We start from the raw sequence: 15,151 nt of genomic DNA, 5'->3' as shown, positions 1-15,151 counted from the left end.
AGCTGAGAGACCCCACAGAGAGCCCCTCCGGAGGGGAGGATCCTGAACAGGACCCTGCAGCCCCAGACCCCCAAGAGGCTCCCACGGAGGCGGGGCGGAGTGGGGCGGGGGTCCGGCCGAGACCTCCGTGCAGGAGGCCCCGGACTGAAATCTGTCAGCGGGGAGTGAGACTAAAAGTCCCAGGATTAAATGATTCACGGAGGGTTAGGACCCCTCGCTGAGACCCCCTCGGCGGGATCCTCCCCTGTGCTGCCCGTGCTGCACGCAGCGGTGGTGAGAGGCCTCTCCGTGACCCTCCCAGGACCTTTCCCACCTCCCTGGGGCCCAGGAGCCGGGGGAGGCGCCCGAGGCTGGAAAAGAGGACACAGGGCGGCCTGTTCCAGCCCTGGAGACAGAGGGCGCCTCTGTCCACTCCTGGCCCCTCGCCCCAGCTGGGTGTCTGTCTGTGAAGGGGTGGAGCTGGCGGGGAGGGGGGCCGCGGGGGAGGGACCGAACACAGGTCTCCCCACACAGCTCTGGTAGCCACATTTGCAGACTGGTCTGTCTGTCCAGAACCTGCTCCCACCTCAGGTCAAGGCCGACAGTGAGTATCTGCTCCCTCTGCACTGGGTCCCTGCTGTGGCCAGCTTGGGGGGAAAGGGGACTTCAGCAGAGCTCCTGAACAGCAACAGTATTGGGGCAACAGCATTGTAGGGGCAACAGCATTGGGGTGCACTGAGCGTGTGGGAGGGGCTCCCGCGACAGCAGTTTGGGATTTGGGGGAGACAGGGTTTGGACAGTAGCACAGGGAAGCCAGTCAAGTTCAGAGGGAGGTCTGTGGTGGTCCTCAGGGAAGGAGGAAGCTTCCAGGAGATCAAGTTCTCCTACTAGCGCCCTCAGAGTGCTTTCCCAAGGTTCCCTGGATCTCCCAGGACCTGCGGAGGGGACCCAGCTCCCACTTTGCTTCCAGGAGGCTCAGAAAGCAAATGGGACTGCTGTTTCTGCCCCCACCCCCACCGGCACGCAGCCTTACCAAGAGCCCGGGTCCCAGAGAAGCCGCGGGGTAGGAGAGCATGGGCCGTGACGTGTCAGGAGGAGAGGGCATTAGGGTACTCTACCCATTCCCAACTCTCCTTTCACATGACCCCCTCTGTCTCCTCCTCCTTCCTTGGCCCAGACTTCCAGACTTCTCTTTCCTTCAAGTCTTTCCCTTTGTCTTCCCATCTGCCCACTCCCTGCCAAAGTCCTCTCCAAATGGCCCCTGCATAACATCCCTGGCTCCTCAAGGGCTCCAGGCAACCTCTAAGTGCCCCTCCTGGATGGGCCAATAACTGAGCCACCAAGAGCCCTCCCACACACGCGCCCCTTATCCCCTCCATCAGCCCCAGCTTGGGTTCCATCTCCCCCATGTCTCTGTGACAACTGCTTCTCATGCCCAGAGTTCAGGTGACACTCACAAGGTTCCCATTGTAAAGCTGGAATGTCATTCGATCAGGGCCCATTGTTCAGCCCCTTAGGCCTGAGGAAGGACAAGGACACCTGATCTGAGACACCTGAGCTGCCCCCTGAGGCTGTGGAGGGGCTGACCATCCTAAGGCCAAAAGAAAGAGGCCTCCCGAGTTGGCCCCCTCTCCTCGACAAACCCCTCCATTTTTTTCTTCCTTCTCTCCAGCCCCTTGAATTCAGAGGATGCACTCAGCTGTTTACTCCCAGCCCCCAACATTTACCAGCCCTATTCTGCCAGCTGTCACTGTCCTCACCTCATCCAGGCTGGGCCTAGGGGTGGGAGTAAGTAGGCAGGAGCAGGGATGAAGCCCCGGAGGTCTCCTCCCCCCTCCCTGGGAGCCCTGGCTCAGGGGAAACGTGTCCACATTCCTTCTCCCTTCCCACCATCACCCGATGGGAGGCCTGATTCTGCAGAGAAGGAAGAGAAACCAAACTGGAGGTCATGGAGATGCACCCCAGGGAAGCTGAAGTGACATGTTCAGGAGAGAGCAGAGTCGAAGGACCGAAAGAGGTCCCAGTCTGCCGATAGGAAACTCAGAGGCAGTGAGATCCCCCCTCCCCATGAAGCCTTGGGCCAGCCACGCAGGCCACCACTCTCTCCCGTCAGGATGACTGAGGGCACCAGACGGACTCCTTGTTAGGGGTAGGCAGCAGTCAAGGCCGTAGAGGGGGGTGCAGCCCACCACCCTCAACAGCAGAGCTTCAGGCATAGCAGGGTAAAAATAGAGCCAGAGGCAGCTTGGCAGGGTCCTGTGACCATCCCTGCCTGCCTGCCCCACCCTTCTCGGTGTCTGCCCAGGCAGCCAGGAACCACCAGAGTCCACCGCAGGCCTCTAGAGCCAGCCACGGCTGCTCTGTCTTCGTGCCCCAAACACTGACTACCTCTGGCTGGGATATGGACTGAGGGACACAGAGAGCAAGTCTAGATTCAGGTCTGTTAGGTTGCCATGTCATAAAATCTCAGTGAAAGATAAACTGTGGTGTGGCTCTGATCTCGTGGCTATTTCAGGTGTGGGACCGGGGCTAGGCTGAGGGCTCCCCTCACCCTGACTCCAGATAGCCTGAAGCATGGTCCCTAACTTCCTGCCATGGTGGGGGTGGGTAGGTGAGCTGCACAATGGGCTCAGAGCTGGAGACGGCGATGGAGACTCTCATCAACGTGTTCCACGCCCACTCGGGCAAGGAGGGAGACAAGTACAAGCTGAGCAAGAAGGAGCTAAAAGAGCTGCTGCAGACCGAGCTCTCTGGCTTCCTGGACGTAAGCAGAGTGGGGTACAGGGTGGAGTGGGTGAGGGGTGGAGGGACACCTCCCTTCCATCTTCCCAGCACAGCCCAATTGTCTCCTTCCTCTCCCAGACTTCTCTCCTGGGTTTTTCCAGGCTTCCCTACCCCTCCAGGCTCAAGACAAAAATACCCTATTAATCACCTGTTAAGTGCTAGGACCTATGCAGATGCATCAATAACAAGGCTCACAGTCTAGAAGGGAAACACTGACACATGAAAGTAAACCATGAACACCAGGAAGTGAAATGTTCAGGAGACAGCAGAGTTGGAGGACCAAAAGAGGCCCCCGTCCGCTGACAGGAGGCAACGAGATCCCCGTCCCCGTGAAGTCTTGGGCCAACCATTCAGGAAGTACTCAGAGCTTTAACAGAATTGCCAGAAAGGATTACGGGAAATAGTAACCTGACTGAAGTGGGCTCCTCCAAAGAGGTGGTACTTGAGCCACAGATTTCCACTGGAATATTATCAGGGCGAATGTAGACATTTTAGGAGGTATCTGCATGAACAGAAGCATGGAAGAAAAAAGAATATGGAGCATGCTCAGTGGTTTTGACCTGAGTGAAGGGTGCAGAAGAGTAGGCTGCAAATGCTAACAGGGGCTTATATGGTAAAGAAGCCAGTAGAAAGTCAACCAGCTTTGAGATTTTATCAGGCCTGGGTTCCAATTCTGACTCTGGCAGCTTCTAGCTGTGTGACTTGGGAACATTCTTTAACCACCAAGTGTTAATTTGTTTCTTCTCTGGTAGGGGAATAATGAAACCTGCCTCATACTATTTGTGTTACAATTAGACAATGCTTGTAAAGCTTGTTGCATCCTAGGCACCAAACCTATGTATGGTAACTGATGTTGTTATTACTCTGCCTCATTAAGAAGCTTATTCTGTAGCCAACAGGAGGCCACAAGTGTGTTTTGAAGGGTGACTCAGAAGAATCCCATAATGAGATGTAGCTCTCCCTCTTGTTCATCTCTGCCTCCTTCTTCCCAATCAACCACCCCTCTTGCCCCTGATTCAGTACTATTCCCCTCTCTATATACCTACCTCTCCATCTCCCCCCTCCACAGGCCCAGAAGGATGCAGACGCTGTGGACAAGGTGATGAAAGAGCTAGACGAGAATGGAGATGGGGAGGTGGACTTCCAAGAGTATGTGGTGCTGGTGGCTGCCCTCACAGTGGCCTGTAACAACTTTTTCTGGGAGAACAGTTGAGCAGACAGCCCCAGGGGGCAGCGCCCTTTCCCTTCTCCCTGCTTCCCCCTTACCCCATTTTTCCCTTCCTACTCTCCTACCCTTGTCCACCCTCCACCGAGGGCGCAAGAGTAGTGGGCCCGGCCTGCAACTCATCTTTAATTAAAGGCTCTTCTCTCACCAGCTGCCGTGTGTCTCCTTTGCAGTCTGGAAGTGAGTGAGAAAGTCAAGGTACCTCACTCCCAATTCACCTTATTTGGGAAGGGATCTTATTCGGAGAGAGGTCAAGGAAACATTACATCTTCCTAGCTGAGGATTGCTCAAGGCGTAGGAAGGCGGGCATTCAAGGTTCCAGCTGCAGATGTAGGAGACTTCAGCTTCTCAGCCAGAAAGCCAGAAGAATTTCCCTTCAATCTCCAAAGAATATCTACTGCGGACCTACCATATGCTAGGCATCGTGTAGGAACTGGGGACGTAGTAGTGAACAAAACAAACACGACCCTTACCCTCTCATAGGTAAAGTCCAGGATGCCAGGCCATTAAACACATGCACGTAAATGCTAGGAATGAAAACGAAACCATCCTGAGGCACGTATATGGAGAAGGGTTGAAGAGATGTGTTCATTCGCTCATTCTTAAAACATTTATTTTTATTTGGGGGAGGGGGGGCGAGCTGGGGAGAGGGGCAGAGAGAAGGAGAGAATCCCAAGCAGGCTCCACGCTCAGCCCAGAGCCGGAAGCCGGCTGGATCCCACAGCACTGGGATCATGACCTGAGCTGATATCAAGAGTGCCAACTCAACTGGCTGAGTTACCCAGGCGTCCCAAACGTGCGAGAATTTCTATTGCATCCCTGGGCATAAGAAAAATCCAACGCAGGTAGGTCTGCATCAAAATGCGGATGACTGACAGGCGGAGAGGGCGTGGGAGGGGGAGCTGGACGCAGACACCGCCGTGAGAACTAACGACGTTCTGGAAGAGACAAGAGCGCAGGGTACTGGTGCCTCCCCCCCACCCCCAGCCCGCTCTCCCGGCTCGCGGCAGCAACCCCCCCCCCCGCAACAGGGAGGGAGATGGCAAATCCCACTAAACAGTTTTACAGGGTCTGCCTCGGCCAGGGTTGGGGCACCGCAAGGAAACACAACCACCTTCGCCCGCGAGGCCGAACCTCCGCCAGCGGACCAGAACACAACCGCGCGGCCGCGGTCGTGATGCCCTGACGATCCCCGACAGCAACCACTGGCCACGCCCCTCCGTGGGCGGAGCAGAGAGCACCTCGGCCACCGCTTGGCTAAGGACCTGTCTTCTCCCTAGGGCTCCGCCCCAATCCCCGCGCAGGCGTAGCGCAAATCTTCTCGCCCCCTAGCTGTGGCGCGGATCCGGCGTCATACGTAATTGCGTCGACGCCATTTTAGCCGGTCCCACTCGGCTCTGGGCGTGGCGGCCATTTTGTTTTGGGCAGCGAGCGGGAGGCGGCGGCGGCGGCGGCGACGGCGGCTGTGGTGGCACAGACTCAAGGCAGGAAAGGGCTGGCCGGACGAGCAGGCGGACCGGCCGACCAGACAGCCGCCCGGCTACAACGAGCTAACCTAGCGACCTACCGCTTACACCTCTAACCAACCGCCCAGCCAGTCAGCTCAGGTTCGGCCGGACCCCGGCCCGCGCGCCGCAGGCGTGGTGGCAGCCCCGGGAGGCGCACTGGCGTCCGTTTCCTTCGGTGCGTTTCCGCGGCGGGGCGGCCCGGGAGGCCCCGGGGGGCGGGGCCTGGGCCGGCGGCCCTGACTGGGCGGTGAGGGGGCGTCGGAGCGTCGAGGCGGCCGCGGGCGGCCGCGGGTTCGGGAGGCCTTCCCTGCTCCCCCCGCCCGGCTCTCGCGAGGGCTCCCGCCTGGGTGTGGAGTCGGAAGCCAGTTTCCAGACGGCTTTGCCTGCGTCATGGTTCTCCGCGTTGGCTGCCCGTGAGGAGCGCCTGGCCAGCCCTCCCTCCCCGCCGCTGGCCGCGGACCTGGCCGCCGGCGATCGGGGTCTGCTTGGGGAGGGTGAGCAGCTCCCTGCAGCCGAGGTTGAGGAGGACTGTCCTGGATGCACTTAGCCCCCCTCAGCTTGCCCAGCTTGGCGTGCGTCTGCCATCTTGGGGGTTTGGGAAGACACTTTCCTGTGGCCTCGAGATGTAGCGGTTTGCGGTAACTATGGTGTAGACTTGAGCGCCCGATATGCGTTTTGGTGGGCTCTTCCATCGCCGTTGATACAGGCCTTTTCTTTTCATTCGCTGTTGGGTGAAGCCCTTGACGCCTGTAGAAATGAGGAGGTCCTTTTCCTGACTTGCTCATTCTGCCTATTGTCCTTTGTAGATTCTCGGGATTTGAAGATGGCTGCACAGTCAGCGCCGAAAGTTGTGCTAAAAAGCACCACCAAGATGTCTCTAAATGAGCGGTGAGGCAGCCAACAGCAACTTCAGCTCGTTCATAAGAAAACATTACTTAAATTGGCCCTGGGGTCCAAGGCACAAAAACCAATTTTAAACTAAATACCAACAGAAGGCTACAGACCTCTGTGTTTAGTTGCATCTTACGTGGTACACAAAACAAATTGGGCGGTTGTTTCAAAACCCCTTGTCAGTAGATTTTTATGTTAAGCTGTCTGAAATATTTCTCTGGTGGGATGTATTTTAAGAAGACTCCTCACACCCTCTCTCTCTTCACATTTTTTACATTGATACAGGGGTGGTGCAGCTCGGTAGCATGGTACCGTGGCTGCACTGGGCTTGCTGCCCCGTCCGAGGCCGGCAGTGTCGTGTCTGGTCTGTAAGAGGCAGGCAGCAAGCTGTGGAATGTCCAAAGGCCCTCGAATGCCATTCTTGGGCCTTGTAAGAGGCACTTGCTTTGCTCCATTTCTCTTTCTTTCGATACTGCTTTTAGTTTGTTTTTGTGTTAGATTCCTTTACAGTTAAGTGTTGTTCTTTTTCGTTCCATTAAACTTACTTCGACAGGAATAATAGAAGAGTGTCTTCACAAGCTGTTCGGTGACTAAATTAATCTTGATTTTCTCAGAAGCAATCACTTGGAATCAGGAAAAGTAATCATTTAAGCCTAAGAGAAGTTAAGGTACTTAAAGCAGTTTCTGTCTCTGAGAGCTCTTTATTGACTGCCATTGACCAATGACTTTATTTTTTATTTTTTAATGTTTGTTATTTTCGAGATGGAGAGAGACAGAGCAAGTGGGGGGAGGGCCAGAGAGAAAGGGAGACCTAGAGTCTGAAGCGGGTTCCAGGCTCTGAGTTGTCAGCACAGAGCCCAACATGGGGCTCGAGCCCACGAACTGTGAGATCGTGACCTGAGCTAAAGTCGGACCAATGATTTTGTTAAGTTGATGTTAGATCACTAAAAGATTTAATTGATGTTTATTTTTGCCTTTTCCGAAGCATATGTGCTGCTTATATCTTAGGGTGTGATACACACTGATTCTCCATATTTACATGTTATTCTCCATATTTACATATTACATGTTATTAAGAAAATATGTTACACTCCTGTGATTTATATGGGGGTGCTAATTCTGTTGTCTGTGAGGTGCTCTAGTCCTTCCTTACATTTGTTCTTACAGTGCACCCTCAGGTTCCCCAGCATCTTGGCTTTCTTTGTTTGTCTTTGAAACCACATTTTCTGTCTTTTGTTGTTATCATATCTGCTTATTGCGTGTTTTTCATATCTTCCACCTCTCTAAAAGCCTGAGCCCTTGTTATCTTTTTTGATTGAATGTGCTGCACTTAGCTGCATTTCTAAGTTTCTGATTCTTGCAAGTTTGTGGAAGCAGAGGAGTCTTTAAACCCACATCAGCTTTGATCTAAGTGTACCACTTTACTTAAAAGTTCGTGGGATCTGGAGCTCCTGGTCTAGCAAGCCATGAAAATGCCAATAAATGTTTTATAATAAAGCTTTTATTTAAACATCCATTTTGTTCGACCTTGAAGCTTTACTAATATGCTGAAGAACAAACAGCCGATGCCAGTGAATATTCGGGCTTCGATGCAGCAACAACAGCAGCTAGCCAGTGCCAGAAACAGAAGACTGGCCCAGCAGATGGAGAATAGACCCTCTGTCCAGGCAGCATTAAAACTTAAGCAGGTGAGAGGATGGGTCTTAATGCTCCAGAAGCAGCTGGTGATCTCTGTCAGGCAGTCCACTGAGGCTGTCAGGACATGATGGATGATTGCAAGGTGGCTCAGGGCAAAAGCAGAAACTTCTCTGGAGGAAAGAGAAGTTCAGAGAATTCCCATTTTAGCAGGTACCAATAAGTAACTTCTTGTCTTTCTCTTTTAGGTAGTTTGCCATCAGTATGACCTGTGTCTATGTTATCAATGAGTATTGATCTCTTTTTTCCTGATCCTTTGGCCTTAAAGTAGATTTGCTGGATTTTACCACAAAGAAATTTTGGGTTTTGTAGCCTCCAGAACTGTGAGAGAATAAACGTCTTTTGTTTGAAGCCAAAAAATAGAAAAAATTTTTTGATTTGTTTTAGATGATCTCAGAAAATCCTTTATTCCCTGTTAAATGAGTTACAAATTATGGAAATAACTTTATTTTTTTCTCCTAGCACAGGAAGTCTGAACAGCCTTAATCAAACGTTTTCAGTGCTAAAATATAGAAAGAATAGGGTGGCCTTCATCTCCACAGCACCTAAAGTTTTGTCAGTAAAAATAGAGTGAGAGCACTGAGTCCTTAAAGAATAAGTGGGTTCTCTTTCAAATTACCAGTAAGAGAGAATTCTGTTCAGACCTGAAATAAAACCTGCTCTTTATTATTCATAGACTTTATATTCGAGTCCGGAGAGTGGCTGTGGAAGGATATGTCCAAGCTGTGGCTGGGCGTCTGGAGGGCGATGCCATGCAACTGTAAGGACTTTAACTGGTAGCACTGCATGGCTGTGCATAAATTCAGCAGTTAAATATAACACCCTCCCACCCCCACCCTGAACTGTTGGGCTCACTGACCAAAAATAAACAAGGCCTTCTGCTTCAGCTACCTTAAGCCTTGGGAGTTCTTATATTTTGTCCCTGACTTAGGAAAGCCATAAAAAAAGGCACCACCATTTTCCAAGAGTAGGTATTATAAATTGCTGAAGATAAGCCCCTGACAGATCATTCCAGAAGACCTTTCAAGAAACTTTTTTCTTTTTTTCTGTTCTTTTTTTTTTTTTTTTTTTTTTTTTGGTTAAGAGAGTGTATGTGAGCAGGGGAGAAAGGCTGCAGAGGGAGAGAGAATCTTAAGCGGACTTCACGTTCAGCGCGGAGCCAGATGCTGGGCTCGAACTCCCAAATTCTGAGATCATGACCTGAGCTGAAATGAAATCAAGAGCTGGGTGCTCAGCTGACTGAGTGCCCCAAGAAGAAGCTTTAAATGTAGCTGTGCAGAAAGCAGCCTCTGGAGTAGAGCTGACCAATAGAACCTTACACAGTGATAGAAATATTCTTTATCTGCTGTCCAGTATGATAGCCCCTAGCCATGTGTGACTATTGAGTACTCAAAATGTGGCTGGTGTAACTGAGGAGCTTTTAAAATTTTATTTACTTGTAACTGAAATAGCCACGTGTGGCTAGTGGCCACCTTAGCGTAGAGCACAGCTATAGAGTGAAAACTAGGTGGTATAGTTGACATCCTTAAGCTTCCTGTCTGTTAGAGTCCAGTATTGGCTGGCAGCTAAGGATTAAGAAGGGAGGACTTGTAAGCACTGTGCATTCCCCACTAAAGCACAGATTTTGGGGGGAATATGCTCAGAATCACTGAACATAAGAGATTTGGAAAATGAATGAAGTCCTGACTTCCTAATTGTGTGCTGTCAGGGTGACACGACAGGCTCTTAAGGTCAGTTATGCCTAAGTGCATAATGTTCAGAAACTGCCCCTTTGTTTAGCTTATTATCTTGTGCTAGAAAGCTAATAAAAAAATCATTGGTAGTCATTTATGGGTGAAGCAGGAGGACATACAGAATTTATTTTCATTCCTATTGGCTAATGGTTTTGTGGGAAAACAGGTTTGCTGGGGCCTTGGTTGTGTTCGAGGCTACACAGTTTTGAAGGATATGAAGGATCCTTTTCTTTTGAAGGATTTTTAACTTATTAAGATGTGGTCTTAATAGTTTTTCTTTGAGGGACAGATTATTGAATATCTCCATGTGCAGTATGTCCTTGTCCTCAAATATGTCCTTTAGTTTCGTGATTATAGCTCACCTGTCTTAATTCCAACACAAGTTTGGCTGTCTCTCTGGAGATACAGTTGAGTTACATGTTTATTTTGAATTAAAAGTTATCGTATTGGCTTAATGGAGCTGTTTGCAAGGGTAGACATGGAATTAATGGCTATTTAAGAAATGTAAGGAAAGGTTTGACTTTTTTGTGTTTATTTACATCTTAAGGTAAAAAGTGGATCGTCTGGAGATAGATACTCAGAGGAAAAATGGAACACACTGGCCTCTTTGACTGAAAAATCAAATGTTGTTTTTAAGTGACAAGAATTCAGATGAACTTGTAATTTAAATTTTTCCCAGAGTGTGATGAACTTCATTTGGTGTTTGAGTAAGCCTTTGAAGACAGTGGTAGTCCTTGGGCAAGTATGAATCCAGTCATATCATTGTCGACCTGTGGTTCAAAAACAGAATCCAGGATTTGAAATACAGAGTTCTTACTAAAACTTACGTTTCATGTAGTGGCGTATGGCTTCTGTAGCCAAACTAGTGAGGTGATTTGTGTTGATGCCAATTTCATGGGACCATACTCAAGCTTTCATAAAAGCTCTGGATCAGAATTCTTCTTTTCTACCATGTTCTGAGGCAAAGGCTAGTTTCTGGGTTAGGTTCTTTATATGACACCTACGGCAAGTTTATCTCCCTGCACACAGCCATCTCACTGCTGCTTTTTCTCTGCACTTTGAGTTGCTAGATGCCACTGGAATGCTTTTTTGATCTCAATCCCCCAACACCTTTTCTTCCAGAAGAGCTTAAAGCAGCGCCTGGGTAAGAGTAACATCCAGGCACGGTTAGGCCGACCCATAGGGACTCTGGCCAGGGGAGCAATCGGAGGACGAGGCCTGCCCATAATCCAGAGAGGCTTGCCCAGAGGAGGACTACGAGGGGGACGTGCCACCAGAACCCTGCTTAGGGGCGGGATGTCGCTCCGAGGTCAGTGCTGTGTACTTGAACATTGTCGGGCCCTACCCCTTCCCTTTTCTCTTGGGCTGCTTATGGACACATTTGTTTAACATCTTTAAGCCTGAATTTGTATTAATATAATTAATAACCTTTGAAATCACGTATTTTTAATAGTGCTGCATGTCTTTTATCGATACCATTCCTTTTCTGATAATGTGCAATGGTGAGAGGCTATGACCTGCGTAACAACAGGTAATTCATGTCATCTCCATTCCATTTTGAAACACCCTGCTGCTGCTTAAATCAAAAGCACATTCAAGTTCTAGAAATAAGTCAAATCTAAGAAATTTTTGGTCTGTTGGCCTGTATCTTAACTATCTTTGTTCCCAGTACTAGTGAAGCACGCTGTTCTATTTGGAAAAAAGAGAGGATAAGTTGGTCCATAGCACTTAGCTACATGTTACATTTTGGGCACTGTTAACGCTGTTCCCCATGTTGTTCTTGTCCCTTGTGAGAACGTATTGAGAGCAGGAACCAAATTATTGATTTTTAAATCTACCTTAATGCTAGGCACATGTCTGATTATTCAGTAGATATTTATTGTATATACTTACTAATTAACTTAACTCCCAGCTTCTTCCCAAAATGGGTTTGTGGTCAGACTTTGAATTGATTGAATAAAGAGCAGCTTGATCTATTCACACTTGGTGTGCAGCTTGCCCCCCCCCCCCCAACCTAAAAATTAACTGAATTAACTCTCATTTAACCTTCACCGCCTTCCTTTGGTTAGAGTCTACTTTGTCTCTCTTGGATTTACCTGCATATACATTGTATGCCTCCTCTCCAAGGTCAAAACCTGCTCCGAGGTGGACGAGCCGTAGCTCCCCGAATGGGCTTAAGAAGAGGTGGTGTTCGAGGTCGTGGAGGTCCTGGGAGAGGGGGCCTAGGGCGTGGAGCTATGGGTCGTGGCGGAATCGGTGGTAGAGGTTAGTCAGCTACCAACTTCAGAGAATAGCTCCCTTTTACTTCTCTCCCTTCAAAACTCAGAGCCACCTTTCTGCACAGCTTCAAGTCATAGGCAGGCTTATTTGTTTGTCTTGTTTTGTTTTTTGAAACTGGCTTACTTTCTAAATTCACATGCGGTACTGCAAAAGTCTGTCATGGGTTGTCTAAGAACCAGTCAGGTACATGTCAGAGCCAGATCATATGCAGTCTTTTTCCAGGTTCTTGCAAATTTAAATTGTATCGTTAAAATGATAAGATGGTCAGTTTGAGGTTTTATCTTTCTCTGTCCTTGCCCCACCACCACACACCCCATCCCATAGCTCAAAACCCCACTTTGAGTCTAAGATAAGAATAAAGAAGAGGGAGATGTACAAAAATGAAAGAGTGGAAGAGGATGGTGAGATTGGAGCTGGGTATTGATGTTGAAGCCAAGTAAATTCAAGGTAAAGTTTGTGTCTGTGGGAAATCAGATGACTTTTTTGATCAAGGTAGAAAGCAAGAAGGTACCATGTCAGTTAACTGACTCTTGTTGATAATCTTACCTTTGAGACTTAGTGCTACTTGTCTTGTGACCTCATCATGACCCAGATTGGAAAGGCATTTAATGGTGTTGCTATTGTTAATCCAGACCTCATGGGAGTTTTCTGATACAGAGCTTAGTGGAAAACTCTCAACAACACCTGTCTAGGGTGGGAGCAAATCTATTCCTGTAGCCCCTGTGTATATCGGCTTTGGTCCTTTTATAGTGTGTGGTGGGTCTTCCATAATTTATGACCTTGAAGTTGCCAAAGGACAATAACTGTTAGAAAAGGAAATTTGATAGCCAAGGGCTTAGTTTCTTCTCTCCCATTATATGTTTGGCTCACTGAGTGAAGTACAAGCTCGTTTGGGTTTCAGGATGAAATAGCATGTTTCCAAATTATCTTGACCTGGTTTCTGACATCACAGGGGTGGGTGGGGGGTCTAAAGTAGCTTTTCAGAAAGCTGTGTATGTTTTGTTAAGTGGATTGAAACCACCTCTCAGATAACCATAATTGTCAGAAGGCAATTAGAATCTGAGATAGAAGTGGCTGGGACTATAAATATTTTTCCCCATCTTCTCACGTTGTTCCTATGTCATAGTAACTCCTCAGTCTCCTGATGTGGGGTCAGCTCATTAGTTTTAGTAAGTTTGAGGAGAGATGAGCTGATTTTCCAGAAAGCTCTCTAATAAGGCTTACCTTAAAAATTGTCTAGCCTTACACCTCCGTTTCTCTGTGCCCTTGTTACTTCTTCCCTGTCTTACTAAATGGGATTATCTATAATGTATTTTAATTAATAAACTTCTAGTGGGCCTCACAACTTTAGATAATTTCTTTGTTTTAGGAGAGATTAAGATTCTTTTGTCAGTTATTTTACTTTTGTCAATAGAATAAAAAGTCTTTAAATAGCATTTAGAGATGAGCATGTAAACAGGGATTCATTATGTGTGCTTTCCATGTGTTGCTTTCTACCCAATGTGTTTCCTGTTTTTCCAGATTTCTCCTCTTTGCCCTGCCCTTTCAGCCTTTCTCAGCTAGGCCCCACTGCTCTAAGGGGCATTTGCCGTAGCACCCATTAAACCTACTTGTAACTGTTTTCTTTTTTTCCCCTTGGGCCAGGTCGGGGTATGATAGGTCGGGGAAGAGGGGGCTTTGGAGGCCGAGGCCGAGGCCGTGGACGAGGGAGAGGTGCCCTCACTCGCCCTGTGCTGACCAAGGAGCAGCTGGACAACCAGTTGGATGCGTACATGTCAAAAACAAAAGGACACCTGGATGCCGAGTTGGATGCTTATATGGCACAAACAGATCCAGAAACCAATGATTGAAACCTGCCCGCCCTCCTGTGAGAGACTCTTGTTCAAAAGTCACCACATCTGTAAATAACCTTGAAATAACAGATGGAGAAGACACCTGATTGATGCTGGAAGGACCTATCACAATAGGCTATGGACTTAACTTGCCACCAGTTTGTGCATTTTAGTGTGTTCCTTTTACTTTTTTGATACTGTGTTGTATGAAACCCTTTTTTCCTCTGACTTGGATTTTGTTTGGTTGTGTTTGGGTTGTTCCTCCACCCCCATCGCTCTGACTTCTCTTTGAACATGAATGTGGTGGCCTTGTGGCTAGAACACTCTCTTCCTCCTCTGCCTCCCTTCACCTGTCCCTATGCTCTGACGTTCTAACATTTCATCTCTGTGTTCCCATGAAAAAGGCCTAGTAAGAGCCCATCAGTGTTCCTTCTTAATGCCTAGGTTTCTGTGAAACAATTCTGTTCTACATTTAATAGCCTCTTAAAAGTGTTGAGAAAATTTGGAGCTCAAAAATGCATTCTGCTACATTGATATTTTTAGCGTAGTTAATTAGGAACACCGACCTAGCCGCAGGACCACATAGGTTACACATGGTAGTGCCTCTGATTTGATTGAAGTTACTTCTGTGGGCATTGACACCATATAAGGAGTGTGCTGGGTCGGGTGTGTGCACTTCCTACCCTGGAATTAGATGTATAAACTTTCCTCTTTGTATCCTGTCCAAGGAGATACTTTTGGGTTCGCTTACACCTGCAATGGAGAGGAAATAGCCATTTGATTTGGCACATGCTTCAGAAAAGGGGATGGAATGCTGGCAGATCCCTTCTGGGAGGCCTCAGAAGGTACCCACGCTGAAAGGCTGTTATCCTTATGTTTATCCCAAACCAATCTTGGGTTTCTCCGTTCAGTGGCTTTGTTTGACCCTCTTTTTTATTTCCCTTGAAGGTTTAATTAAGTTCAACTATATTCTGTCAACTGTTCCAGTTCTCCGTGGAATCTTGTATTTCTGGTCGTCATAACAAGAAATTGTTCTCAAATCTAGCCAGGCCTACTACTATTATTGGACTCTTTGAAATGCTGTGGCCAGTATAACAATATTCTGACCTGCCCCTTTGTGGAGTTGAGTCCTTTTCTTCATAGTTGTCTTAAAATCAGGGTGGGGCGGCAGGTACTGATAAGGCTTTGGGGCAGAAAGTGAAGAATTTGCCCCCTGAGTAAGCC

General features: G+C 48.5%; 2 protein-coding genes across 18 annotated transcripts; both read left to right on the top strand.

Moving 5' to 3' along the window:
• Positions 1-470: 470 nt before the first annotated feature.
• On the top strand, positions 471-4,138 carry S100A1 (S100 calcium binding protein A1). 2 transcript variants are annotated; one of them, XM_043567712.1, is made up of 3 exons: positions 471-583; positions 2,591-2,743; positions 3,833-4,138. In XM_043567712.1, the coding sequence occupies exons 2-3, from the start codon at positions 2,603-2,605 to the stop codon at positions 3,974-3,976; spliced, it is 285 nt and encodes a 94-aa protein (XP_043423647.1). In that variant the 5' UTR covers positions 471-583; positions 2,591-2,602; the 3' UTR covers positions 3,977-4,138. The 2 variants fall into 2 exon arrangements, with proteins under 2 accessions (XP_043423647.1, XP_043423648.1); XM_043567713.1 differs by having other exon boundaries at positions 476-583; positions 2,581-2,743.
• Positions 4,139-5,330: 1,192 nt separating this feature from the next.
• LOC122475669 (chromatin target of PRMT1) lies at positions 5,331-15,038 on the top strand. Of its 16 annotated transcripts, none has more exons than XM_043567698.1 (7): positions 5,388-5,671; positions 6,303-6,384; positions 7,922-8,075; positions 8,759-8,842; positions 10,941-11,124; positions 11,943-12,080; positions 13,740-15,038. In XM_043567698.1, the coding sequence occupies exons 2-7, from the start codon at positions 6,320-6,322 to the stop codon at positions 13,943-13,945; spliced, it is 831 nt and encodes a 276-aa protein (XP_043423633.1). In that variant the 5' UTR covers positions 5,388-5,671; positions 6,303-6,319; the 3' UTR covers positions 13,946-15,038. The 16 variants fall into 16 exon arrangements, with proteins under 16 accessions (XP_043423638.1, XP_043423640.1, XP_043423633.1 ...); XM_043567695.1 differs by having other exon boundaries at positions 10,938-11,124; XM_043567699.1 differs by lacking the exon at positions 5,388-5,671 and adding an exon at positions 5,874-5,990.
• Positions 15,039-15,151: the final 113 nt, after the last annotated feature.

This window comes from Prionailurus bengalensis, chromosome E4 (assembly GCF_016509475.1).
Source record: "Prionailurus bengalensis isolate Pbe53 chromosome E4, Fcat_Pben_1.1_paternal_pri, whole genome shotgun sequence".
Taxonomy (NCBI): domain Eukaryota; kingdom Metazoa; phylum Chordata; class Mammalia; order Carnivora; family Felidae; genus Prionailurus; species Prionailurus bengalensis.
This window is presented reverse-complemented; position numbering and strand designations above follow the sequence as displayed.